The 27,894-nt window shown below is 47.1% G+C and overlaps 1 protein-coding gene across 1 annotated transcript in view; it reads left to right on the top strand.

Moving 5' to 3' along the window:
• The window catches only part of LOC142411134 (voltage-dependent calcium channel subunit alpha-2/delta-4-like), a 125,508-nt gene that overhangs the window by 38,704 nt on the left and 58,910 nt on the right, over window positions 1-27,894 (top strand). The window contains exons 16-26 of the mRNA XM_075504488.1: window positions 2,417-2,491; window positions 3,921-4,007; window positions 7,550-7,621; window positions 11,794-11,855; window positions 12,533-12,600; window positions 12,739-12,784; window positions 14,251-14,348; window positions 16,356-16,449; window positions 17,800-17,895; window positions 20,020-20,147; window positions 23,407-23,487. Of these exons, the coding sequence (XP_075360603.1) occupies window positions 2,417-2,491; window positions 3,921-4,007; window positions 7,550-7,621; window positions 11,794-11,855; window positions 12,533-12,600; window positions 12,739-12,784; window positions 14,251-14,348; window positions 16,356-16,449; window positions 17,800-17,895; window positions 20,020-20,147; window positions 23,407-23,487 (907 nt within the window). The remainder of the gene's footprint in view (window positions 1-2,416; window positions 2,492-3,920; window positions 4,008-7,549; window positions 7,622-11,793; window positions 11,856-12,532; window positions 12,601-12,738; window positions 12,785-14,250; window positions 14,349-16,355; window positions 16,450-17,799; window positions 17,896-20,019; window positions 20,148-23,406; window positions 23,488-27,894) is intronic.

Below are 27,894 nucleotides of genomic sequence, written 5' to 3'. Positions count from 1 at the left end.
TATTTTGCATGGCTAAGTCACTGGTCATTCTTCCATGGGCATGGCTGAAAAATCATTCCTCTGTCTGTAGGAAGAACTATGAGCATAAAGCAAGAGATGTTGGATGTGGTGATGTGTGGTTTCTATACAGCACATGGGAAATCATTCACTATTAGAAGCTCTCTTAGGCTGCTTCAGAAACACAAGGACTGGATGATCCAGTAGACTGGCAACAGGTCATGGAGCCTTTGCACCTTGATGGTCACCAACCTAGATCCCTCAGAGATGACACAGATCTGACAGACTCTCTCAGAAGAATTAAAGTTTTATATCCAGTTCCCAGTGGACAAAAGCTGCCATACCAGCTGGCAAAAAATAAACCAGTTTCACTGTCAATATTCCTAGCAGAAAAACTGAGGACTGAATGGACTACACAGAGCCAACTTTTCTGTCATGCCTTTCTCCAGATCAGCATGAAGATTTCTTGGCAGGACAGTGCACAGGAAGTTGGCTCTCACTCGCTTGTGCTGTACCTAGATAGAGTATTTGCCCTCCAGAATTGTTAGTCCAACAGCTTTTCATTAGCTCTATGTTCAATATATCTAAAAAAATACGTTCATCCACAGGAAACCCCCCCAGAGATATACTGTTTAGTTTGGTTTCTGCTGTAAATTCTGTGCAGTGACCTTTTGTTCAATCAGTCTGCACACCAGCAGACAGCAAGCACATCTGAGGATCACCACGAAACCAGGCAATTTGAGCCATCATTTCAAGTTTTAGTTTATCTTGAATAACTATCAGACAACTACTAGCAGTTAGGCAGTTGTCCAAAATCTGATTGCTGAAGCCTCACGGGACTGAAAGTGCTGTCAGAAGCTATGAATTTGTGTGGCTCTTCCAGACATGGATGCAGGGCAGATCATTCACATGCAGCTGTAGGAAACGATCCTTCAGGCAACCCAGGATCTATGAATGTCGGGGTGCATGCACTGAGCATGCAAAAGCTAGCTCGTTTGCGTCTGGGGGAACCTTGTCTAGGAGCTTCAATTTTTATACACGTTTATTTTCTCTGTAAGACTAACACTTTTTCATCTTCCTTCCTCCATGTCACTCAAAGGCCATGTGTCACAATAATCTTTCTTCTGCGCACTGGTCTTTCCTCCAAGCAGTGCCAGGGAAGGAGGGAAAATTAATCTGAAGGATTTCTTTATATCAGAGGCAGGACATGACTTCCCAGAAGCTCTTCCAACTCCAGACCAGTTTGGAAACCTAGGAGAATCCTCAACTTGAATCCCCTGGCATATGGGTTACAAAGGACCAGTTCCAGAGTTACAGCCCTTGAGAGCTCATACATTTATGATTGCGCTTACTGGGCCGGGAAATTTCAGCTTTAATAGGCCAACAAGGAAGTTTGCTGCAGTCCTGATCCAATGTCTTGGATTCATTCTTGCCACGCTGAGCTCAGCTCAGCGTGCTTTGCAAAAAACTCTTTCACATAGAAGAAGTCCAAAGTTTTGATCTGGAATGTGTGAAACAGAATTCATTCCCTCCAAAAAGGCATAGACAGACTGTAAATGAATTACCTGCCCACTTCCCTATTGTTATCCCTCCAGGATTGTCTCTGTAGGAATATAAAGTTGCAACACTTTTTGAAGATAGAAACCTTAGCCATTCTTGTTTTCCTTGAGACACCTCTTCTTTTGGCAAGTGTAGGCTATCAGAGGGTTTTTAGCAACTCAGGGTTTGGCTGGAATTTGTATTATATATGGGCTTGTTCCGAGTAATTGCTTTCTCGGAAATCTCTTGCAGATCAGGTCAGCCAGTGTCTGCTCTTGTTAGATTATGCTATTCCTTAAAAAGCATTTTAAGACTACAGGCTTGTACAGTTGGCCTAAGCTAGGTCTGGTCTTGCCAACACTGAAACGTAATGCAGAGCTCCTCTGAAGACCAACCGGGTTTCCAGGGAAGCCATCTGTGAGATTCATACTTACTTGTTCATTCACTGCTGTGCATATGTAGTGATGGGCATACAGACCTGTCACCGCTGTTTCTGTACTGTTTACGACATTCCCTACCGTTGCCCATTTTATGTGCAGCACTGCTGTGCCTGCTGTGGAGAGCTTATTCTGCCTCTGGGTGATAATTGTCCACGAGGACAATCAGACTCTAGAAGGGCATCTTTTTCTGAACGTGTACACGAATCAACTACCTGCCCATCCTTTTGTGCATCCAAGCACAGTCAGCCTGCTCGGAGAGAGCGGCCAGAGATCCAGAGATAAATCTGGATACAGTTTGGGATGGACCCTATTTTCTGCTGGTCAGTACCTTTAAAAGGAAAATATTTCTGGATATTGGCGGTGGCAGGGTATCAGTGGCACCCATTACACGACAGTGTTTCTACCTAAAGCACTAATTATTCTAATGCATCTTTCTCCAGCTGGGTGTCCATGGATATGCCTTTCTGAACACCAACAACGGCTACATCCTTTCACACCCAGACCTCCGTCCTTTGGTACGTATAGCTGTGAATTTGAGAACCTTTGCTTACTTGGAAGCAGTGGCTTTCAGGGATGCTCCTGATTTCTCATGTTTTATTGAGCTGTGAAGGCTACCAGGCTCTGATATATAGGCACCCAGGAGCACGAGGGACAGAGAAATCAATTCCACGTGCACAGATGTATACACACACATGTGTATGAAGTGTAAGGTACCCTGCCTGTCTGTTCTCCGTAAGAGTGCATGCGAGGGCTGTATTTGTGCGCACTTGCTGTACTGTGGGTGCACGTGTATCGGCATCCATGCAAGGTTTCACTGCAGGGCTGAAGAAACAACTCCCGTCGCTCAGGCGTATCTCCTACACGAAGATTCAGCATGAGTAGCACCCCAGTAATAGCTACCCAGCAGCTGTAGTGTTGCACATTTTGGGAATCTGAGGCTTGCAGGGTCCAGTACCACAACTCTTAGTAACTGGTAAGTCAGAGACAATTTAGAGACCAGCAGGCTGCAAAGACCTTCTGGGACTTGAGGGAGTGGACACAGGGACAACGTTTCTCCCTCGCGGTGCCACCTGGAGCTCCAGACCAGACATCTGTCTGCAAAAACACAGCTGGCCTCATTACTCAGATACCCAGGCACACAATGATTTTACATTTCATACACGTGCCTGTCGGCACAAATCCACCTGCGTGCAGCTATAAGCGTTAGTGTGGTTACTGGCAAGAGAAAGTGCCACCACAAGGCTTCACAGCAGCTGTCTTCAAAAAGGCAGCTTTGCACAGGGACAGCACAGGCGTAGGTAGTTACTTCATTAGGTGAAGAGAAGGGACACATTGCGTTTCCAGGATGGGGCAAGGCAAAGCTAGGCAAGAGCACTGCTTTATCCTCCACCTGAAATTGGCCTCTCTTAGCCTGCTTCACACCTTTTCCTTCACCCAGAAGATTACAGGGAAATAGCTCTCTTGCATCAGTCAGCCCTAGGTGAAAAGCCTACCTTTCTGTCAGTGGAGCCAAAGTCTAAGTCCCACCAGAAAAGATCTCCTGCTGGCATTATAGTGTTAATGGGATTACACTCTTAGCTGCGGGGAAAACCTGATTTCCGGGAGGCAAGTGTATTGTACCGATCTATTTAGAAGAATATTCTCACAAAGGAGGCTGTAGCCTTTACCTGCAAGTTTACCTGTGTTCCTGCTTGTCCCTTGCTCCTGGAACAGCCTCTCCCACTTGAACTGTCCTAGCCCCACAGTGCCTACATAAAGAAATACATGGCATGGACCGAGAAGGCATTTGCAGCCAAACGCTGCCTTCCCAGTCAGAGAATAAATGAGACACCCCTATTTTTCAAATTAGATATCAATTCTTAAAGGGTTAGTTTAGGAAGTTATCTAGCCACTTACTTGGCTATTTTTCTTTTTTTTTTTTTTTTTTTTTTAAATAAACGCCAGTATAAAGAAGGAAAGAAACTGAAGCCTAAGCCGAACTACAACAGTGTAGATCTCTCAGAAGTGGAATGGGAAGACCAGGATGAAATAGTGAGTATCAGAAAGTTAATTTACCCTTTTTTGTAGCTCCTTCTTTCTATTACTTTGTGTGCCTGTATGGAAGGGGCAGGGGAGCAGCAGGCACTCCTGCTTTTCTCTGTGCCGGACTGGCCCTGACTAAGAGAGGCTGGTGGTCTACAAGAGGACAAGAATGATGGTCCCCTACAAAGTGCTTGTCTTCCTTCCCAGTATGACCTTTCCTTCTCATGGAACAGGGAGGGAAAGCACTGGCAGGAGGAAGGAAGCACTGTGGAGGGTGCTCCAGGGAGCCAGTCTGTGTGTACATGGCCCAAATGCTGCCTTAATACAAAGCCAAGATAGCTTAGGAGTATGGCAGTGTGCCATGATGTTACCCATCATGTAGTACGTGAGATATAGCTGAAGCCACTCCACTAATGAGATCTGCAACAAGGAAGAAAGGAAAAAAGAGACTAAAACTTGCAGTCACTATTAATAATAAAGAGGACAAGGGACTTAGACACTTGAGAAAAACAAGTTTCCAGAAACCACCTTATTGCACAGGTGTGGAGGCACTGAAAACAATAGCTGACCAGAGGGAAAAGATTAGAAAATACCTTCTCTACTGTCTTTTGAGCAAAATTATTAAAAAGTGATAAACAAGGAACAGCTGCCCATTGCCACATTGCATGACTAGGAACCCAGATATAATGAGAAGGTAGAGACATTCCCCTGTGGCTGGTTTTCTTTTACTCAGAAGAATTAGGAGAGAATAGATACTTAAGTTACTAAGATAAGAACTGAATTTGGAGTAAGATAGAATTAGCTGTGGGCCACATGCTTCTGGATTACAGGGGAGACTGCTGAGATAAACAGATCTGATGCTATAGATATCCACTTAAACAGGTGGGACAACCAAACTGCCCAGCAAGAGGATCACAGTAGCTACTGTAGCTAGTGCAGGCCAAGTACAAAGGGCCACACCAAAGGAACTTGGGAAGTGGAAGAGTGGCAAACTGAGAAAGGAAACACAACGGGACTGGGTGTGAAACATGGAAAGCAAGACAAAAATAAGAGGCTTTACATGCAGTAGAACCACCAAGATGCAGGTTGCCAATGGCTTTGTGTCGGTTTGCTGATGTCTTCTAGGAGCTCTGCTCCCATTGCAGTTTTCTCTCTCACTGGAGCCACTTTTAGAGCTGCTTCTCTTTACCCAGTTTGCTATTTTACAAAAAAAAAAAAAAAAAATCCAGGAAATGAGAGGACTTTGCTTTGCTGTCATATTTATTTGGATAGCAGGTTCCTGTCTGACCAAATAACATTGATAACAATGCAAATATGATTGCAAATATGATGCAAATATGCAAAGTCTAAGGTTTCTGTCTGTAGGCAGAGTAAAACTATCCAGTGAAAAAAAAAAAAGTCAAAAAAGGCATGAAAAACAAAGCCACTTTGTGTTCCTGTACTGCATCTTCCAGAAGGAAGAAAGGTTGCAGTCACTGAGGGTACAGAGACATTCAGTGACGCGAACGATATCTGCAGTGTGACTTCAGCAAGTCTAGAGACTCTCAAGATACACCCACTGCAGCAGAAAGCTGCCAACATTTCAACACTCAGATTTGCAGCTATGGTATTAGATCAATGACAGACTCAACATCAGTTGCAGTATAATCTCAGCAACACTGATAAGCAGCAAATTCAGACTGGAAAAATATGCCCAAGTGCTAATGATGTGTAATACAGCCAGCCGCTAAAAAGAAATCTAGGGGAGGGAAAATGGCACTGTCTGGAAAATACCAACTGATGCACAATAGTCCCATCTGCAGCTGGGCAGCAAGGAAGTTTGGGCTTGCTTGTAAAGCAACACGGGGGTATTCTCAATGTGAGGGGGAAAGGGAAGGGTTGAGGGAGCCTCCCCAGCAGCTGTCACCCAAGCATTTTCTTCAGCCTTGACAGAACCACTGAAGAAGAAATTAGCCTGCAACGATGTTGAAACTGAGTGGCAAAACACCTAGATGTTGTGAGACCCCTCAGGTAAACTGTATGTCTGTGTTGGTTGGAAGCTACACAAGCGGACAGGGAAAAGGACTCAGCAGCACTCGCTGCCAGTGATGGGGACGGCACAGGCTCATTGCCCTGCAGCAGCAGAGTTTGCTGTTTGGGGTGTCAGGAACGAGTGCTTCAGCATGCACCAGACCACCCCTCCGTCCAAACTCTGCTACACGTTTTTCAGAGTGGAGGCCAGCTGTTGCCAGAAGTGTCCTGCCTCAAAAGGACTGAGCATTATGGGGGCTCCCAGACACCAGGACTGTAACTGATTTCTCAAAGCAGGAAAAGCTATTGAGGAAGAAGCAGCGAGCCGGGACTGTGCCACCAACCTGCAGCCACTGTCACCTGGGGGCTGGGCACAGGACAAGTAGCCTGCGTGCAGACTAGCTGGAGCTGAGGAGATCCAAGGAGATCTCAGATATCCGCTGATTTACTTCTCCACTGCCTTATGGGGCAACAAGAGATGCCTGACATTCAAGAAGATATGGATGAAGCAACAATATCTGAACTAAACCCAGAACCCATAAAAAATGCTGCAGGCTGTCAGACCAGAACAGAGAGTATGCCGTGGCTCTGGCAGGAGGTCAAACGCTCTTAGCCAAAAAGGAGTAATAGTACCAGTCAGTGTTTTGATTTCCAAGACGTGGGCCTTGAGAAACACAAGCTTTATATTCTAGGTCTGTAAATAACCCACATCAAACAGCCATAATAAACAGAACTGCGGCCTTGTAAAGCAAATGCAGTTGAGACTGGCCAGCACCTGAATGGAGGCCTGTCTCTGGAAGTAAGGAAGCAATTTGTGTGAATGAATATGTTACTTCCCACCTTTTTTTCTATCCAGGCTGAAGCAATAGGCTGATATGCTCTGGCAGGCTGGATATAAAGTTAAAGCCTCTGCACTTGTGGAAAAATTCCCTGGCTCTTTCTTGCAAGAGGCTGGGAGTCACTGTGAAAATTACATTTTGCCTTTGGAACCTGGATTGAATAAAGTTGTATTCTTGCTGCCTACCCTGCTATCATACAGTCTTGCTTTGCTGTGTTAAACAGCTGCTTTGCTGCACCTCAGAAGTGGTGCTGAATACAGCCTATAATTTATAAATCAGTTTAAAAAATGTCCAAGGTCTTTGGAACCAGTCTGGGGGAGTTAGTGGGTTTCTCAGGTATCCCCTCTTCCAGGCTCTCAAAGCACCATGTTAATGGCTTTCTGGCTGACAAACAGTGAAGTCTGAAACTTGGACTGGCAATTTCATAGCTTCCAGATCCTTTCCTTTCGCTAAAAAGACATCTCAACAAGCTTTCAGCATAAGCCATTATTATTCTGTGTCACTTATCAGCCTGGCTGAACAAGGATCCTGACCACCCAGAACAGGTTCTTAGTTTAAAAGAAGCAAGAAAGAGCTGGGGGGGGAGGGCGGAACACAGTCACTCTTTTCTGCCAGCCCCTGTTCGTTAATGACAAGCAGCTCTATTAATTCCTGTCCTGCCCTGCCTGGAGACACTAATACTAATCTTGTTCATCTCTGCAGCTGAGAACTGCCATGATCAATGGAGAAACGGGCTACCTCTCTATGGATGTGAAGGTCCCTGTGGATAAAGGGGTAAGAAATTCTCCTTCTTTTCAGGTCACACGAGAGAGGGGATGGGAAATGGATGCTGAAGAACCACGAAGGATGTGGTTTTAATGCTCAGCATTTCTGAGTGCGAGGATTTTATTGTTTCACCACATATATAACACATGTGCTAAAGACATAAAATAGAGCATCATTAGAAGTGCTCTTTATACCTACCGACATTCTGCTCTTACAAAGGTATCGGAAATGCCTCACAGCTCCCTACTTTGTCCAGGCAAAGCCAAAAACCATGTTGTTCATTGTTTATAGGGCTGTGAAATGAATTGGAGATCTTCAAGAGTTTAGAATGGGGAAAGACTATGCCGAGCTGACCTAGACAGAAAGAGGTTTGGAGGCTATTTTGCAACTCCCTTTCCCTACCCAAAAACACTCATGAAAACTTTGCCCCTCATTCTGTCCGAATGCGATTTCCTTTATCCAGGTCCAGGATTAAATTTCTATGCAAATATTTACAGACGTTTTATGAAAAGTCCTTGTGAAATGGAGACTTTTGAATGTTCCCTACCAGCTCTAATGTAGGGTTATACATCTTCCCTTGGAATCAGTGCAAAATTGTCTTGTACATTTACATTCACTGGTACTTTTTCATTCAGGTTTATTTAACTCTCCTAAAGATTTTGGCTTTCACCATTTCCTGTTAGGAAGTATTCCAGAGCCTACAAGTTACACTGCCCAGAAGTCTTCCATATTTCAGGAAAATTTTCCATCTTTTACAGAGAGCATTTTTTTCAGTGATCAGGCTGGCTGAACTGCTCCCATGCTAAGCCATAGTCAGCACCAATTCCAATAAACCGACTGCTCACAGCCACTGCTGAAATGATGCCATTTCCTAATGAAGACACCCCTCCGTTTCCTCCGAATGGTTGTACTGCTAGATCTTGTAACTAAATTGTCTTTCTCTATCCTTGGTGTTTGCAACTATCAGGTACCTGTCAATGGCTTTGCCCTTCCTCTCTTGGGCTTTGCCAACATTGGCATTTGAAATACTTGCACGCTTTTTGGTCCAAGCACTTCAGCAATTAGTTTCATTCCCTTCGCCTCTTGTATCGTTTCTGGTACACAAGTACCAGGGCTTCACTGAATTATTTGAGTACTGTTTCCCTGTTGCTCTGCATCTATTCTCTGCAATGGGATATTTCTGAACAAGGAGCCCCAAATCTCCTTTCTGCTGTCCCTTCAATTTTTTCTCCCTCCCACAGCTGCGCCGGAACAGCCCCCTTGGTTTCCATGTTTCTTAGCTATTTTTTCCAGTTGCCGTTTTTCCACGTGACTCCCACTCCTTTTTGTCCAGTCTTTCTAGTTTTTAGGGCTGTTGAGACTTTTTCTCAGTATGCAGAGAAATGTTGTTTTATTTTGTCTTACAGATCACTGTACATAAGGGCTCCTAAGACAGAGTCTGTCTGTTCCTCTCAGATCTTTTTCCCTCGATGCCCAGTTGTTTACTGTTTCTTTTTGTTTACAGTGGTGCAGCTGGTTCTCACTCCACATCTTATTTAAGCCCACTTTAACTGATTCTTTAGAATAAAATTTCATGACAAGCTGTTTCAAGTGCTTTATATAAACCCAGATACACTGCATGTCCTTATTCCTTTCATCCATTACCTTTGTTATTCTGTCAGAAAAGCAATCGGGGCTTTCCAGCAAGATCTATTCTTTGTAAGTCTAAATTGCTTATTTCGCTAGCTTAACCTCCTTCTCTTTCTCTGTCTCTGTGCACCCTCAATAACATTTCTTCTGAGTCATCTAAAGATACCTTTTTAGTTCAATATTTTAGGGACATCTTTCTGCTCCCCTACTCAGGGAAAAAAGATAACAAAAAGTAGCCTTGGTAAGAGATATTACCTGTTTTATTCTGCAACTCTGCAAGCATTATGAAGCATAACAGGAGACTGAACCTGAGAATGTGACAGTTTTACTGTTAACAGAATACACACGGAGAGAGGACCAGAAGCGAAACTTAGCAACTCCCACTTGTACTCTGCTAGCGGATGAAGCAGAGCAGCGTTGAAACAAAGAAAATGCTGACAGAGCCCTGAAACAAAGAGAATGAGGCAGTCAGACGGCGGAGAGAAGGGCTGAGTGAAGGGGATAGAAATTATTCTGTCAGCCACGTAAACGTTGATTCCCCAGGTTGATCTCGGGAAGGTATTGAGAGCGGAGTGAGATAGAGAGGGAAAAACAAGGACCAAAGACAAGGGGCGGTTGTTAGAGAGATCTAGTGGCAAAAATGCCTTTGCTTGCAGCTAGGGTACAAAAGGGTTGTGACTGTGAAAGCCAAAGAGTGAGGATATGGGTAGGAGCTGTGGCAAACCACTGATAATGGCATTAGCCAGGACAATGACAATACCAAAACTGGAAATACACGTGTTCGCAGACCACAGGTGCTGGTAGTTAGCCACCCTATCACTGTGCCAACACACCCATGTTCTGGTCTTCTCCCTTGCTCTGAGCTGTGTGGGGAAGTCCTGCCTGATCACCGTCAGCCCCGCTTGGCTCAAGGGTGCCTCTGCTTCTCTTCCTTCCCATGGATAAGTGGCGATACCTCCAGCTGTCTTGGGGAGGTCTGGCCACCCATCCCCTCCCGCTGCCCAAACAGAGGTTTGCCCCCCTCCCACAAGGCGCAAGTGCTGAGTGGCTGCATGTGCAGAAGAGGGGCAGGTCAGGGGAAAAAAGGATGAGCAGAACAAGCCCTGCTGAAGGAAAGGGTCTCAGAGTGGTGGTGCCCCTGGGCCATTTTCTACTGCACCCTTTCCCCCCGGGGCAGGCCTACACCCCCAGGTCTCCTTCTTCTGCATGCCTCCCCCCCTCCACCATCAGATCAGACTGGCAAGGGAAGGGAGGCTTAATACCTCTTGTACCTTCCCCACAGTCACCAACACACCACCACGCCATGTTTTGGGGGGGTATCACAAGACTTTTGGAACATCTCAGCTCAGCAAAAGACTCGGACCCTGTTGCTGAGCAGTACACAGTTGCCATGCATGGAGAGAGATGGGAGGGGAAGGGGTTGAGCCACCTGCCAGTTCCTCACCTAACAATAACCCCCATCCCCATGAGCCCGGCCACTGTGTGCACAAACCTGGGACGCACGGTGGAGCTGGCGCTAGCTCGCCCTTTGTGCCTCGCCCCACTTCCACTGCTGCGCGGCTTGAGCAGGTTAGAGCAGGCGCGACTTTCCCTGGGGAACACTGAGTTTTCTGTGTTCACTCCCTGTCTCCCACACACATCCTCTCACCTCGTTTTCAGACTGGGGCTGGGATTTTAAACATATTAGGGTTCATATACTGGCATAAGGGTTGGATAGAAACTTTCCAAAAACTTTTCTCCTTTGGAAAACAGTTCCACTGAAATCAACACTTTCCTACAGGAAAAGGCCAGTCTGGCAAACAGCTGAAGTTCTGAAGCAGCTTTCAATAATCTGAAAAGTCTTCAGTTGAAATGTCAGTCTGAAAAAAATATTTTCATGTGAATTAAAACGGCTTGGATTTGAATCAGCACTTTTTTTTTAATTTGAAAACGCAATTTTTTTTTTACTGATGTTTTTTAACAAAATTGGAATATGTTAATGTTTTGTCCCAGTTTGGCATGAAAGCAAATGCCAGGAATCTCAGCATTTCCCACAGGAGTGGGGAGACTTGGCCCCGGCTGCCCACCCACACAGTGGGTAGGTTTGCCATCCTGCCTCTCCTCCAACCCCACCTCTCCTTCCTACCTGCCCCACCGATCCCCCCCTCCTGCTTGGGCTGATGATGATGTGCAAAGCCATCAAGGTTGCTCTGTACAGCAAAAGAGCAGCAGGGCCCCAGCACGTTGGCTCGGAGGGTGCGAGAAGGAGGGCAGCTTCCCCCCACCCCTTCCTGCAGCCTGTGCTGGAGCCCTAGAGCAAAGAAAGGTTTAACTGAAGCCCTAGATGGAAAGACAGAGTGGCTGCCTGGATCCTGAAAGTCACAAGTTGCTGAACACGCTGAATACTGCACATTCATCCCTGCCTCCAGCCAGCCCTAGCAGGGTGTGAAGTGTTGGTAATGATCAACTGCTCTTGCTTAGCTTTGGGGATGTATATCCCAGGTCCCCATCATCACTATGCCTTGGTCTGTCAGATGGTCTCTCACTTTATTTTCATGCTCTTCTTATTGCAGAAGCGAGTTCTCTTCCTCACCAATGATTATTTCTTCACGGACATCAGTGGCACACCCTTCAGGTGAGCAAGCACTCACATGGTACTAATACAGTGTATCAGAAGTCTGCCATCAAGGGACAGCAAATTGATTCCTTTTCTTCAAAAAACTGGCTGCAACTCATGAGTAGAACAGTGTGAATAACTGACGACTTTGTTCCTAAAGTCATTAAAATATTGTTTGGGGTCAACTCAAAAGGGATATTATGATTTATCTGAGGTTCGGAGTCCAAAAGCTATACCTTAGGTGAAACAACTTTCATTTCAGACAAATGAGACATCTTCAGTTTTCAGTTCCACTGAATATGTTTCATTGTTCTGGTGTATTTATATGTTCTGGTGTATGGCTCTAACAAAACATTGTTATAAACTGAAAATTACAAAACATCACATAAGAAATCAAGCAGAATTTTTTTGTGTGTTTTTTTTTCCCCAGCTGAAATAGTTTGAAATTGGCACAGATTTGAGAAATGTTATTGCTGACCTGAACCTACAATGCCGGCCAAAAAGATGGTCACCAAAAATGCCTCATAGCTCTACAGACAGGTTCCTTAGCCTCTTGTGCTGAAATTGGATCTCACTTAATCCTCTTTTGATGATGTTCTTTTCTTTAATAGCTGTGGAGGGAGTTAATGTCTTTAAGGGTTGTAATTGCAGGGAACGCAGTGTCACAAGCCCTCTGTTTTCCTTCCTGCCTGCAGCCTGGGTGTTGTGCTGTCCAGGGGACACGGGGAGTACATTCTGCTGGGGAACACTTCAGTGGAAGAAGGTAGGTTAATCTGGAACTGCCACAGTGTCCTAAGGGACAAGGTAGCTACTCTGAGCCTCACTGCTCCGCTGCTTCTTCACAGCCTGTATCTGCCTGTCTGCTACCTAACCGAATACTCTATGTATGATCTGGTTTCAGGTTTGCACGACCTGCTCCAGCCAGACTTGTCTTTAGCGAATGAATGGTAAGTGGAGGAAATCCTGTCAATGACACAGGACTTTGTCATGAGATTTTGGCAAAGTTCCCAGCAATTTGGCTTGAGTTTACCGTTCTCTGTGGCCTAGAGAAAAAGCAATGTTGTTCAGGGGCTGTACCTGCAAAGACCTGATTGTCTCCAGGCAATTCAGTTCCACCTCTTCCTTTGGGAGATCCCACCAAGGCCTGGCACATCCCTCTGCTAGGAAACATCTCCTGAGACTTATCCTCAGTCTTCTGTGCTCAGACTTATTTTGTTCCTCCTCGTGTTGCTCAGAATTGTGCTACAAAACCTACAGTATGTCAAACCTGTCAGGAAATTTTGTTGCAAGCTTGGCAAGAGATTGAAATGCTTTTTTAAATCCTAGCTTATTTTTGGTTGGCATTCTTCTGAAATGAGCCTAGACCTAATTTCTAGTGAACACGGAGGTGATTTATGACCCCTGTTTCAATAGCAAGCATAATTTATGGTTTTGCTTTGTTTGGATATGAAACAGGGTGAAGCATGGCACTTTCCATTTATTGCTGTGAGGTTTGGGATTTTCATGAACCCAACATTCAGTTACACCCAGGCACATGAACCCAGCCTGTATCAAAGCCAAAATAACTACATTCAAGAAGCCCTGCAGCCCTTCACACTTCTCATTACACTGTCAAGTTTCACAGGCAGCGCATTTGAGACACAAGCAGTGACTTCTCCTTCTTCTACTCCTAACTTGGGGTGTCAGCTTACCACACTTTACATATTCATTTCTCTTAAACTTCTCTCATAAATCACTCCTTTCAGCCCCTTTATGAGTTATAATTCTCTCTTATAACCCCTTCCTCTCCGTTGTCCTAACAATGAAGCGGTCAAAATTGGAAGCAGGATTAGAAGACTGGTTTCTTTTATAATACATTTGTAATACATTCTCCCACTTCTCCGCAAACTGTGTCCTGAGGCTCCTGCAGCTGTGTCCCTTTGGGACAGCTTTTGTTGCCACTGTATCATACTGCAAGCTCATTCCTCGTCTCACTTTTTGTTTCTCTGTCTCTTGGTTTATCTGCTCCCAACCCAGTTTTACTCATATTGCATGTGTCCCTCTGCTTTTCAGGTCTCTCCATCACATTGTTATTGTTTATATAGACACAGGCATACATCTTAAATAACATATAATACAGATAACTGCTGGAAGGATTTGGGACTGATACGTTGCATTGTGAGCTTATGCCAGAGAACATAATAGCAGCCCTACTAAACGCAGCAGTCAGATTAAGTGGTGTTTGGTTTATTGGTAGGGTTTCACTTACAGCCACATTGTTAGATTTTGAGTGGGCATGGCATGCAGCAGCGGCAAAATCTTTGCAGCCCAAGCTTTCTCGCTGAATTTTTGTTTGCAGTTATTATTTTCCAGGAGCATTTGCTTGATTGTGATTTCTTTTTGCCCTTGCTGGCTACTTCTCCCTCCCCACCAGGATTTACTGCATCACCGACATTGATCCGGACCACCGGAAGCTCAGCCAGCTGGAGGCTGTGATCCGTTTCCTCACCGGAGAGGAACCTGACCTGGAATGTGAGTCCCAGGCACCAAAAGGGCCCTGCTGGGGTTTTCCTGTACCCATCACAGGGGAGAGGGGGCTGTGACAAACTGATTGGTGTCAGACCGAGCTCCTGAGGCACCTGCTCACACAGGCAGGACTGAACTCAAGCCCAGCTTAATCCACATGTGGAAATGAGCTGAGGATCTACTTCCTTGTCTCTGTCAGAGGATTTTTTTTCCATTTCAAAGCTGCCACACAACTCGGCCCTATTGAAGGTCTCAGCATAGGAAATACTGAAAAGCAAAAGGCTTAAATGGAGCATGGTGGGGGCTGCACACCATGTTTAAGATAGACTGACCAGCTGGGCTAGAAGGGGTGATGGCGGGAAGAGCCAGGAAAGCTGCTGTGACTACTCTGCTCCCCAGGGCCCCAGCCAGCATCCTCCGAGGGCTGCACGGTGCCATCTAGACAGATGGGTTCTTCCAGAACAAGGATTATTTATTTTGTTTTCCAAACACAATTGGTAACTGATTTGGGAAAAAAAATTGTTAGAATTATTATCTTTCCTGCTCCCCCTGCTGCTTATCCCCCCCTTTGCACCAGGTGCCATTCTCCAGGCAACGTGTAGCCACACAAACAGCTGATATAGCACCACTATGGAGTGGGATCTCTGTCAGGGAGCAGAGGTGGGCAGCTGTGCATGGGCAGCTGTGCATGCATCCTAATTTAGCTTTAGGATGTCCTTCAGCCCACCGCACTCTCTACGGCTTCAGCCCCCTTAGTTGTGCCAAGTACAAGCTTTGGCAGGTAATGCTCCACCTGAGAGGCACAAACTTTTGGCATGAGGATGGAAATCTCTTAAAACTGAAACCAAATGTAATCCAATAATTGCTCCTCTCTTGCACAGTGTGATCAGACCCCTTCTGGTGTCTTTGGAGGAGGCTGAAAAGAGGAAATGTATGAGTTGAAGAGGCTAGGGAAGAGACGGAGGAAAGTTTCAGGAGAGCTCACTATGAGAAGTATGCAGACTTGGAAGTGCTGTGGAGGAAAAATATGATTTGGACACCTCCTAGACATGTGGGGCCTGGGGAGGGAAAGATCTGCTGGTGAGCTCTGGTTTTGAGGTCTGAATGGATGGAGCAATGGATTCTGACAACCGTGACAAAGAAAGGAGAAAGAAAGTTGGAAGGACTTGGGAGAAAATATTAGGGTAGAACTTGCACTTCAACCCAGTAAGTGGAAGCAGAAACACTGAAACAGGGGGGTGGCTCCATCTAGAACAGCACTGAAAGGGGCATATCTGCAAATGATAGCCACCACATTCTCACAGCACAAAATGAATGCAGGCAGGGCAATAAAGAAATAATGAAGCAGGTCAAAAAATGGGATCTTAGAGTATGCCATTTAGCATGTGGCATATTCAAACCTTCCTAAACACCTCTCAGTCCCAGTCAAGGCTGGACTAGACTGAGAGCCTAGACTGGCTTGAGCATCTGTGGGGAACCAGACAGGAAAGCATTTTGTGAGATTTACAGGAAGGACAGAGGGGTAACAGAGAAGGCAATAAACAGAAGGACAGAGTAGAAGCCATGAAGAAGTCACTAGGGGCTTTGAAGAAGCTTCTTGAGTGGGATGGGGTGTCTGGTGTTCTTCTACAGGGCACCTAGAAGAAAGGTCAAAGCAAGGATTTGAGGCAATGGTTGTGGACAGCCTGTTCGATCAAGGAGAAGGTCGGAGTGAAGGCCTGGTAAATAACTTCATTTGAAAGCCTCTCGCTTGCCCACACTTTCAAACCCAAACCCTTCCACTGAGTTTGCAGGGGAACCAGTCTGACGTTCTTCGCGGTAACATCTGTTCTTGTGCTCTCTGCCATCCAGTGTGGTTGGTCCTGTTCTCAGCCCTGCAAGGGGAGGCTTCTTTTTGTGCCATCTTGCTTCACTGCCCTGGGCCAGGCAGACACTCCATAATAAAGAACTCACTAAAACATCTAGGGAGGAACATGTCTTTCTCTCCTGATTCTTGTTCTCTCTTCTTCTTAGGTGATGAGGAGTTGGTCCAGGAAGTGCTGTTTGATGCAGTGGTCACTGCACCCATGGAGGCCTACTGGACAACACTAGCCCTCAATATGTCCATGTAAGTGTATGAGAAATACATATGAGTAAAACACTATTGAAGATGCATCTCCAGATGCTGTGGGCTTATGCAGTGCCTGAAATAGTCACAGATCCTTGCACAGCATGTAAGAAACTTTAGAAACAGCTCAAAAAGCTGGTAGAAGTAGCTCATTAGCTTTAGAAATAACTCAAAAAGTATCTCTCAGGAGTGGACTCCAGCAGGTTGGGCCTTGTCAGGAGAACCTTTAGTTTGGTGAGTTTGTCTGAATATCGCTGGAGGACAGCAGTGATCCAGATGTGTCACTGCAAGAGGTGCTCAGCACCAGTTCTTTGCAGCACCTAGCTCAGATGCACTGCATTTGCTTCTTTAGTTGATAAAGTTTGATAACTCAGGGCACCTGAGACCATTTCAGTTTAAAGTTATTATGAGTTATTTTCCCATCCATCAGTTATCCCTTTGAACAGCAGCAGCGTGGTTTGGCTCAACTTCCGTATGGCTGTAGCAGAAGTTCCATCCCAGGCGGCAAGGAATTTGCTCCCTTTCCAGCAGTGAAGAAAAGGGAGTTTGATCTTGTCGCTGTTGGTGATGACTTCAGACTGAGCCTCAGGAAGGGAATGGACAGGCTGGCTTCAGTAAACAACTTTATTATTTGCAGTGAGGCCCCTTTTGCTTGTAGTATCTAGTATCATGTCACACAGATCTACTTTCAGCAGATAACATGCTACTTACACAGATGTGTGGCCACAGGACTCCTGTCCCTGTTTCAGTTACCAGTACCCCTACCACTAACAGAGCTTGAGCCAGCAGCAATTATGCTAGGACACCCAATTATCAGCACACCTTTAAATGGCTATACCAACACACACTCCTCGCTTTAAGGCCACCACACTGCAGCAGGCTTTCCACCATGTAGCTGTCCCATCTGTGCCCTTGAAACCCCTAGGAAGATGCATCCGAATCAATCTACTGCTTCAGAGTCAGTCTGCTACCCTGCCCATCCTGTGTGTACCTGAGACAGCCATTCTCTCTCCACAGTCCCTCTCCCTCACTTCAGCCTCGTGCAGGCAGCCTGGAGAGGGCTAGCAGGGGGAGAGGAGCTTATGATCTGCTTAGAAGAGAACCAAATGAGCAAATTTCAAAGGTGTGAATCTAGGCAGAGGTCTAAACCTGCCAATTGTTAGCCAGTAATAACCTGTTGCCATTAGCAGGGAGGAGCCAGTGTCACTCCTGGTGTAAATGGGTTATATTGCAAATGAACTTGGGACCACATCTCCAGGCGTGGCTTCTAGTTTGGAAGACCCTCACCTGGGGACAGGGATATGGCTGTTCTTCTTGTGTGATGGCTGCTTGTGTGTTTCTGTTCCACAGGGAGACTGAGGCAGGTGTTGAGATGGCATTTCTGGGCACTCGGGCTGGACTCATGAGGAGTGCCCTATATGTGGGCTCTGAGAAAATTTCCAACAAGTAAGTCCCTAAACTGCATTAAGGGGTTTCTCTCAATGTCTCTGAAGGGGCAGCACGAAATCACCACCAGCCTTAGAAATGTATTTGGGGAGACAGAAACAGAAAGGAAAGGAGCAACACCTTGATGGCATTGGTGCTGATTTAGAGTCAGGGTAGGGATCCTTTGTCTTCCTCTGGTCCTTTTTTCTTAAAATACTGACCCAAGGTGCATTCATTTCAATGAAAACCTTCAATCATTCCCTGACTTCAGTCAGCTAACAATGTCCACAGTTACTATATATCCCCAGAACCATTTTACAGTGCAGAGGCTCTGCACCCCAGTGCCCCGGTGACATTCCAGCTTGGCTAGGTTTGACCTTTCTCTCTCAATTCCTCTTCCGGGTTTGTTCTGTTCTGCTTCTTACATTGCCCACATCGCAGTAGTATCCCAGTGCCTTCCAGTGAGGCATTAAGTGATGTGACTGACATCTGTCATATATGATTCATTCTCTTGTCCTCTCCTTCAAGGCAAAAGTGTGTGTTCAGCGGAGGGTTTTGACATGGAAAGGGTATAGTTTGCATTTTTGTTGTGTTTGGAGTACGCGGGCTGGTGCATGCTGCTGTAAGAAAGGACAGGTCACAGAAGCACACCAGCAGATAGAACAGAAGAGGACAGTGTCAGTGGTGGTCCTTAGCTTCTTGGCAGCTGTTTCACTGTCTCCAAGTTCCCCAAACATGAGTCATACGTTCAAGGCAGAGAGCTCTGCTGTCCCTGAAAAGTGACACTTCATGTTTTTGAGGCAGTCTGGATAAGTCAGAGTAGTCAGGGTGTGGCAACAAGGGAGAAAGCGATGTGTGCTGCAGGGCGCTAATATGATGATTCCCTATCCCCCACTGCTCATCAGGGGCATCATTCAATGCTATTAAACAGCTGCAGTCACCACACTGCAGTGACAGAACCCCACACATCACACAGGAGGTGCTTCTGGAATCCCCTGAAATGAAACAACCGTATAAATGAGTAATTATTGTTATGTCAAAAATATACAGCAAAACAAGAGCCTGAAAACAAAGGGGATTTGTCAGGCAAGACATAGGGACCTCCAGGGAAGCCAATCACCTGATTTTCACGAGGTTTCTCCTCGTGAGCACCCACTGCCTGTCTTGCTATGCCTTCAGGACTCATCCTCTTGCCTTCAGGAGCACCCCTTTCCTCAAGTACTTCGGTCCATGCATCTCTAGGAGTTCAGTATTTAGCCACAGCAGCATGACCTTTGGTTTGGGGCAGGGTTTTTTTGTTTGTTTTTTTGTAGGAGACTGTCTAATTCCCTTTTCTCACCTGCTCCCCGTTCTCCTGCAGTAATTAACGGCCTTCGACTGGCCAGCTTGGCTTCCCTCGCCCACCCGCTCACGCCTGCCGTGCCTCACCTCTCACTCCGGCCCTGCCCCTTGCTCCTCACGGCGTAACCTGCCAGGCCTCCCGCGGGGCAGGCGGAGAAGGGGGACATCCTCCCTCCCGCCCTCCCCAGGCACCAACCCCCAGAGACCGCGGGAAGCCGCAGCACCGCCGCCAGCAAGGCCCTGCCGGCCCGCGGCCTCCCCTCGCCCGCCCTCGGGGCCGGCTGCGGCGGCGCCGAGGGCCTCGGCCGGGGCAACAGCGGCACCTGGCGGGCGGCCGGCAGAGGCGCGGCGGCGGTGGCGCTGGCCCCGGCGCGGCGGGGAGCGGGGCGGGGGCGCCGCCGCCGCCCCGGGCGCTGACGGAAAATGGCGGCGGGTGTGCCGCGGGTGGGGTCTGGCCGTCAGCGGCTCGGCCCGGCCCGGCCGCCGGTGAGAGCTCTGAGCGTGTCCCGGGGGTCGGTCTGTGACCCACACCCGCCGCAGGGTGCGAAGCGCAGGGCGGGGCGTCCGCGTTTCGGTAGCGAGGGAGGCCTCGCAAACCGCCCCGGCGTCCCTGGGGCGAGGAGTGCTCTGCGAGGACCCTCCCGCTGGCGTGTTTCGGTCACCCGGGGGTCCCCGGCCTCCCTCCGCCACAGGAGAAGCCCCAGGTGATGTGCCCAGCCCCGGGGTCCCACTGCATCGCCCCAAGGAGGGCTGCTGCTCCTCTGCGCCCTGTACAAAAGGCTGCCCTGGGTTTTCTCCCGGCAGGAAATTCCTGACACGGAAGGACAAGGAAAGTATCTTCACCATGGACCACTTCCCTTTGTGGTACCGCCGGGCAGCTGAGCATCCCCCTGGGAGCTTCATCTACAGCATTGTTTCAGAAGACGATGCAGGTAACCCCAGCCTGAACGCCAGAGCAGAGGAGAGAAGAGAAAGCTTTTCACATCTTGTGTCACATGCCACACCAATCTCTTTATTGCTGCCTCTTCCATAGTGGGAAGTGCTGAGACCTGGCCTTTTGGCATTATGTTTGCACTGGCGTAGAGGCAGAGGGGTCATGGCCAAGAACTGGACGCAGCGGAAAGACAAAGCTACAAGCTGTGGGGAAGGCAGTCAGGGCTGCATAACGTCAGGCTGCAGAGGAGATGAAGGACGCATGGAAAGGCAGGGCCTAGGTAGACCGAAGGATTGAGGGACGCGGGGGGTGGGGGAACACAAGGTACTTGCAGGGCTGGAGGACACGTGAACTGTGGGAAGGGGAAGGTAAAGGTATCACAGAAGGAACTGGACACATAGATGTGACCAGGCCTGGGAGGGAACATCATCAGGCATACCGGATGACAGTAACAGCCAGGGCTGATGAGGGATCAGCAAGCAGTCAGTCAGGAAGTGTAAGTTTAGATGGTGTAATTTTTTCCATCGCCGCTTTCCACAACAGGAAAGGATGGGTTTGTTATGGAAGATGGTGGAGGAAAAGGGAGGAAGGCTTTTCCATAGCTTCTTCTTGGTGAGGGTGTCTCATTGCTGCCCTGCGTCCTTGCCATCCTGCTACTAGACTATGGCACCTCTTGCCCAGATAAGGAGCTCAAACACGAGAGGAAAGCAAGGAGTGGCTTTTCAGTGTCTCTTACTTAGGGTGTTGGTTCCTGTGAGTTTGCAGGGCCAGCCAGGACCTCCCGAAGGCTGAAAGAGAGCAGAAGAGCCTAGAAAGAAACATTCAAAACAAAATACTCATGCAAGACTCCTACACAGAAGGCAGAAATCCCCTCTGTGCTCCTCCCTGGCCCGTAGCTCTCCATCTCTGTCATGGAGCTCAGCACTTTAGCTGTTAAAGCTTTTTGTGGCGCAGTGGTAGGAGGCTGGTGGGTGGGAAAGCAAGTAGCAAAGAGGAGAAAACCGGACTGGGAGGCAAGAGATGAACCAGGATGTAAAGGGAGAGGGATGGAAAGAGAAAATACTTGAAACCTCCCATGAAAGCCCCTCTCTGCCCAGCACCCTTACATCTCACTTAAAAGGGAAGTGTGGAGAGAGGGGGAGGCATGGCAGGAGGGACCTTTTACTCCTGTGCATGCCACGGCATTTGCTCTTTGGAATAGAGCGTGGGTTAGAAAAACAGGCAGTGACACGCTGTGGGGCTTCCTAGGGCAGCCATGACCCTGGCCACAGTAGTCACTGGTGGCTAAACATTGGGGTTGTGGCTTGATGTGGCTTTCTTAGAAGTCACAGGTAGTTTTGCATGGATAAAGACAGAGGACAAGCAGCTGCCACTGTTTTTTGTATTACATGGCTGTTGGTCAGAAGCTTCAATCAAGTACAGGATTCCATTCACCTGGAAACCCTTACAGGCACATTGTAAAAAGTAGTACCTGGCCCTGAAGACCTTATGCAGCACAATAGACCCTGCTTATCTCCTGTGTAAGGGAGATTATTAGTCTCTTTAGAGATGAGCAGCTGGGCCTAGAGAGACTGTGATCCATGAGATCCCACAAGATGCCCGTGAAGAGCCAGGAAATAATACTCAGTGCTTCTGAGCCACAGTGCTTCACTGTCAGAGCAGAGTCCAGGCCCTTCTGTGACATCTGATGAAGCAGGGGTGCCTCACCTTTTGGCCAGAACAGAGCACCCAGTTTCTTATGAAATTCTTGATGATTAGAAGCTGACGTCCCCCTTTCATGCTTTCCACATGACTCAGTACATGCCCGCCCTGTGACAAGGGGTTTTCGTGGCAGATGCACTTCCCATCACATAAGAGGCAAGAGCCCAAAGACCTCCCTGTTGGGGAGGAACCCAGCAGGAATAACTTCAGGTCATCAGAATAATTTATCCAGGGCTCGTCCTTCCAGTGTCCAAAAGTCCCAGAGAGAAGAACTGTTCTTGCAGCCAGCCCAGATCTCTCACGTGTTGGGTGTTTGTGGGGTTTTTTTGGTTTGTCTTTTTTTTTCCTAGGGTTGCTAAGTGTGTTTTGCTTATTTGTCCCATCCTAGGGAGAGCAAGAAACTTGGGGTTCACCATAAAGGCTCAAGGCATGTGAGCATAAGTTGGCTGGGTGTTTGTTTCACAAGGACTTCACTATTTCTGACATCCTTGAGCAAGTTAATCTGGCTTCAGTCCAAAAAAATGAGTGAGAGACTCCAGGCTAAGCTGTGGTAGACACAGAATCATGCTCAGGACACGCTGGGTACCAACAAGAACGATGAAGGCAGAAATGGAAAGCAGTAACAAATGCTGGAGCTCTGGGGAAGGAAAGAATCTCTGACCCATCTGTCTGAGCAAGAGATTTCCATACAGCACACAAGGAGGGAATGAGTTGCAGGCTAAATTGATCATGCTGACCTTCAAACTGTCCCCTGGCAGTTCCAAAAGAGGTGCCCCAGCTGAAGCTAATCTAATTGCTTTAAAAAAACACAGAAGTGGAATCTGCCACGTGGACAATTGCAGGCTGAAACAACTGCACTAACAAAGAGAGGGGAGGTGGAGTTCAGTTGCTTAAACCTATCCAGCTATGCTATTTTAAATGCCCTGTGGGAGCTAAGAGATCTGCACAGGGCTGGCAGATGTGATACAGGACCTACAGGATGCTTAAAGCAGCAGCTAAAGGGTAATTGGAAGATCATGAGGCATAACAGAGTTTAGGCAGCAAAGTCCCAGAAGACTTTGCTTCTAAAATGGAGCACACCCTGGAAGTACCTGGAAGTGCTGCATCTGTGTCTCCAGTTGTAGTGCTGGCCTGGCTTGGGTAGCAGAGATAGGCGTAAGCCTGGCCTTTGCTGTGCGAGAGTCAGTGTCAGAGTTACCTGTCCTGCTTCTCCTCTGTATACAGAGTTTAACTGGTGCATGAAGCAGAGCAGCTTTCTGGCCTAAGAGAAGCTCTACATGCCCAAAATTGAGGAGGCCAGTCCTTTATATTTTATGCTGAGGATGCTACTTTTATTATGGGACATTATCGAGAAGAAAAAAAAAATCTACTCATAGCCCCTTAGGTTGCTTATATGTCTTGAAAGATGCAGTCCTCCAAACTCTTGGATATTTCAGGGTTGAGGCATATGTACATACTGGCCTGGATGTGAAAGCATGTGAGCAAGCTGCTCCCTCTGCGTTTAACTCCTCTCTGGTGGTAAGCTAACCAAGCCTGCTGTATTTGTGTCTTGACAGAGGGAGGTAGCCTACCAAAAGTGGTGACAGTGAGCACAGCTGTGGCTGTGTCCGTGGATGGGAAGATGGGTATTGCAGCAGGTAGGACACTCTGGTTTCTCTTTTTATCTTGAATGAAATGGTTGCATCTTGTATTGAGAGTGGGAGCTGAGAGCTGTTAGCTTGTCATTCAAGGAAATGACGGGAGCCGCAATAGCTTGTGATGTTGAAAACTAGGCTAAACAGAGAATATTAGAACAGGTACTGAATGGCTTTTGAAAATAGGCTTTTGAAAGGGAAACTGGCTGTTTGAATGGAAGCTTCCCATCTTCAATGCTGGTGAATTTGTGGATTGAGGCTATTTCTCTGGAGCATGAGTAGGTTGAGAAGTCCATGCAGATTTTGAACTGCTTGCAGGAGACACTTGGTTTTGGAAGAACAGCACATTCATGCATCTTCATCATTATCTCAGCTGAAAAGTAACTTTTGCTGGTGGAATGGGCTTGTTACTAGATTTCCAACTCAGTCATATAGATTGTCAAACTTATCTTTGTATCTGAGCTTTAAACCCTTTTTGGCAGACCTTCACTAGACTCTGCATCTACCTTTGGAAAATTTGTAAAGCACGTTATTTCCAACAGAACCCCAAAGCTTTTGAAGCTTTACCATTTTCTGCAGCAATTGCTTCAGCCTTTATGGAAGTACAGTAAACTCAGAAGTGAAACAGAGCAGCCATTTAACGAAACAAAGCAACATGAATCGATAATGTTGGCATCATATCCAACTTAAATGCTCTGTGTAGGAGCATTGGGGTAATAGAAGATGTAGCTCAGTGGAATTTTTTTTAGACCTGGAAGCAGTGACTAAGGGAAGAGGTTGCTGGAACAGGTAATGGAGTAATTATCACCAGAAACATGCCGAGGTGCAAAGCTGCTTGTGAAAGAATGGTTAGTGTTAATGGAGTCCTGTATGGTGGAAGGAATGACTGAGTAGAACAGATCCCAAACAACAACTTTGTTATGGGAGCATCTAGTAGAGAGAAGGCCATATAGCAGATACCTTCAGATCGAGAGTCAGCCATTGCTTTTGCCTAGGCTGGGTAGGATACAATGAATGGTCTTCAGTACCAGTAATCAGTAAAACTATGGCAGTTTGACTTCATCTGATGAAGCGTTCCTTAATTTCCAGGCTTTCAGTAAGTTCCAGTTGAAAGTGGTACTCTTTAAGTATCACCCGGGCATTGAGAAAGTACTTATAAGCTGAAGGAGGGGTGTTATGAAATAGCACTTTTCACTAATATACCACCATTTCAAGCCCAAAGCCGGAAAATTATTATGAGGTCTGTCCAGAGACCCCTGTGAAATAGAGATGGTTTCAGTAAAATTCATGTTAAGTAGGTGCTTGGGTCATAGAAACTGCTCACAAAACTGATACTAGCTGGCACTGTTATGAATATACTCAGCAGAGAATGAAATAGCATTGAAACTATACCAAGGGTCTCTGTGCAGCACGGGAGCATTTTTCTAAGCATGAATTTGGGAGGAGAAAAAACATTTTTTTAAAAAAGGATTGTTTTTCTTGGTTCTTTTCCTTCCTTTTCCTGACCTGTGAGTTAGAGCAGAGGCACACAAACAGTTCATCTGGCACTCGGCATAAATACAGGGAAGGAAACTTCTGGGTGGAAGAGCTGGAGCAAGAACAAGTGGCAGGAGGATCTGCCCCTGACGGAGCCATTTCTCTTCTGTCAGCAGTGCTTTTCACAACCCCTGTGGAGCTTTCCACCCCCTCAGTTATGCTGAATGCTGAATCGACTGTCTGTGTGGACATGCTGTGAAGGGGCAGGATCCTCTGCAGACGGAAGAGGAGGGTGGAGAAAGCAGCAGAGGATAGGGAAAGAAATCATGTTAAAACAGTAGCAATAAGGTAAAATTTCTGTCATTTGTGGAAATGATAAAGAACAAACCAGTTTCCTCACTGGAACCACAGAAGTTGAGAGACAGAAATGAATTCTCAAGCGCTTTCGTTCCTTAAAGGTACCATGGTCCCTGTAGCTAGCAGGAACATTAGGTGACCTGACCACAAGCAACTTCTGCTTACTTCCATACATGCTACATTCAGCTGGGTGTTCTTTATTCCCCGTTTCTTACGCGCTGAGGAAAACTACCTATATTTCATCCAAAGTATGGGCTGCAGGGCAGCACCGAGGGAAATAATTTCTCCCAAAGGGTCCAAAATCCTTCAAGCCCCCAGCTGTAACCTCCATTGACTTCAGTGGGAGTGCAAGGGTTTGCTGATGTATGTCCCATCTGCTGGCTTGGACATAGGTTTACAACACATTTGGGGGCTTTCAGGGAGCAAAAAGGTACTGTATTACCATCTGCTTTGTTTCCAGTAGTGACTAGGTTCATTGTCTGAATTTTTTATAATACCAGTAGTGGTTAAAAAAAAAAGAAAAAAGAATGATGGGCACACTACCTATTGCACTACTGTTTGATTTTGAGGATAGCAGCTTTGAGAGTAAGGATGTAGGTCTCTCTTCAGCTCCCCTCACACTAACATAATCATCCTGAGCGGCTAGGACCTGATTCTAGGGGACTTCACCTCACAGTGGAGGCTGCAGTGCAAATGATGCTGGGCAGTGCTGTAATACCATCCTGGGTACAGGAGAGAGGTGAAGGAAGGGGAGTGAGTGGAGACACAGCAAGAAGCAATCAGAGCAGAATGGGATGCAGATTGTTGTTATTGTTATTCTGATGGCATCAGCCCTCAGTGGGCTTGATGCCACGTTCATTTAGACTTAGGATACTACTAGAAGTCAGTTTGCTACCCAGCATTGGTTCCCAGAAAGCCAAATATCTGGGTAGGCTTGTAGTTTGTGGGTAAATGCTGTTACAGTTCTGTAAAAGGGGAACAACAGAGGCTTTTTACGTGCCCCTATAAAAGTGCAAGTGGTATGAATTGGCCTGTCATTCTGCCACTGATTGTTACTGTCACTTGTTTGACTTGACGGTGCTTGGGGGGGATTTGTAAGCGCTCTGAAATGTTCACTATGCATGCAGTGAAAAATTAAGCTCTAGGATTTACAGCCATGCCTGTGGGGAGGGAGCACTCCCAGTGCCCCCATGGGGAGGACGCCAGTGACAGGGAGCGCTGGGGCCCTTTTCTTCTGGCAGCTGAATGGCAGTCTCCAGCCAAGGCGGAGAAAGGCAAACTGGTAAAATCGAGTGTCCAGGAAGATGACACAGGCCTGGATGCTGTCAGGGCGTGAGGGAGCAGTCATCTGGGATTAGAGAGCAGCCAGGCTGGAGGGATGAGGGCAGGGATGGAGGGGGAGTACAAGGGCCTCCTTCCTCCTGTTTTCGTCTGGCTTGGCTCGGTAGGGAATCGCAGAATGGGTTTGGGGGGGAGGCCAAGATGCCGTTAGAAGGGCTAGTCCACACAAGGACAGGTGGGGAGGTGGCCAAATTCAGGAGGAAAAAGTGCTATCCTCTGCCCTACCCTACCCTACCCTCTCCCCTTTTCACCCATCCCTCTCCTTCTGCTGTGGGCTAAGCCCCTGTACCTGGGGCACAAGGGGGAAGTGCAAAGGGTTCAAGGTACCCCCAGGTCTCTTGGAGGACACGGTGGAGCCAAGGCAGGGTCCGCTTGTGCGAGCTGAGTTGGTGTGGTCTCTTTGGTGGGAAGCCACACAGGCAAACCTACCCCTGGCTTGGCTATACATGTTTCTTTGAATTAATAATATCTACCTGCTGTATTGTGCTTTGGCACTTCAAAGCACTATGCAAACATTAAGTAATGCCTGGATGATTAATTATAATTAATTAAAGGCAGCTATTCTCCTGGGATGTCAGTCCAGTACATCTCACGCACACTAACTTTGTTGGAAATGAAAAATAAGGAATTGTGATGGCACTCTCCCCAAGCCAAGTCCTGCCCCAGATAGCACTGTCATCTGCTCCCTCCCGTGAGTCAGTAGCCTGGGGCTTTCTGGTCCTCAGGGGGTGCGCAGCAGAAATCACATGTAGCTGCTGACAGAAGCTTTTAGTGATTTAAAGCCTCAGTGAAACTGCTGGAATTGGCGCAGGAGTTTAGCTGTCACTTTGGGCAGTGTATGACGTCTCTTTCATTGCCTGACCTCGTTGTTCGACTTAGGTTGCTGTCAGCTGGCTGCCAGTCCCAACAGGGGCAGGTAGGGGTTTCTTTCCATTAGGTTCCTTGCTATGGTTGTTATGTCTCAGGGATGGGAAACAGCCCATACCAGCAAACCACAGGGGCATGCACAGGCTCCGTGGTGCCCGATAAAAAAAATCCAAATGGGCACTTGGGAGATGCAGGTTTATTTTATACAATACCTCTCTCCTCTGTTTATATTGAAAGTTACTGTGAGTTCTTATCTGCTGTGATTGGACCACAGTGAAATAGTTATCCCATGACACCAATAGTGTATACAGATGTATTTGGAGAGAGTCCTAGGCAAGCTCAAACAAGGGTGAGAGAAGAGAAATATTG

The sequence above is a fragment of the Mycteria americana genome, chromosome 1, assembly GCF_035582795.1.
Source record: "Mycteria americana isolate JAX WOST 10 ecotype Jacksonville Zoo and Gardens chromosome 1, USCA_MyAme_1.0, whole genome shotgun sequence".
In the NCBI taxonomy this organism is placed as follows: domain Eukaryota; kingdom Metazoa; phylum Chordata; class Aves; order Ciconiiformes; family Ciconiidae; genus Mycteria; species Mycteria americana.
This window is presented reverse-complemented; position numbering and strand designations above follow the sequence as displayed.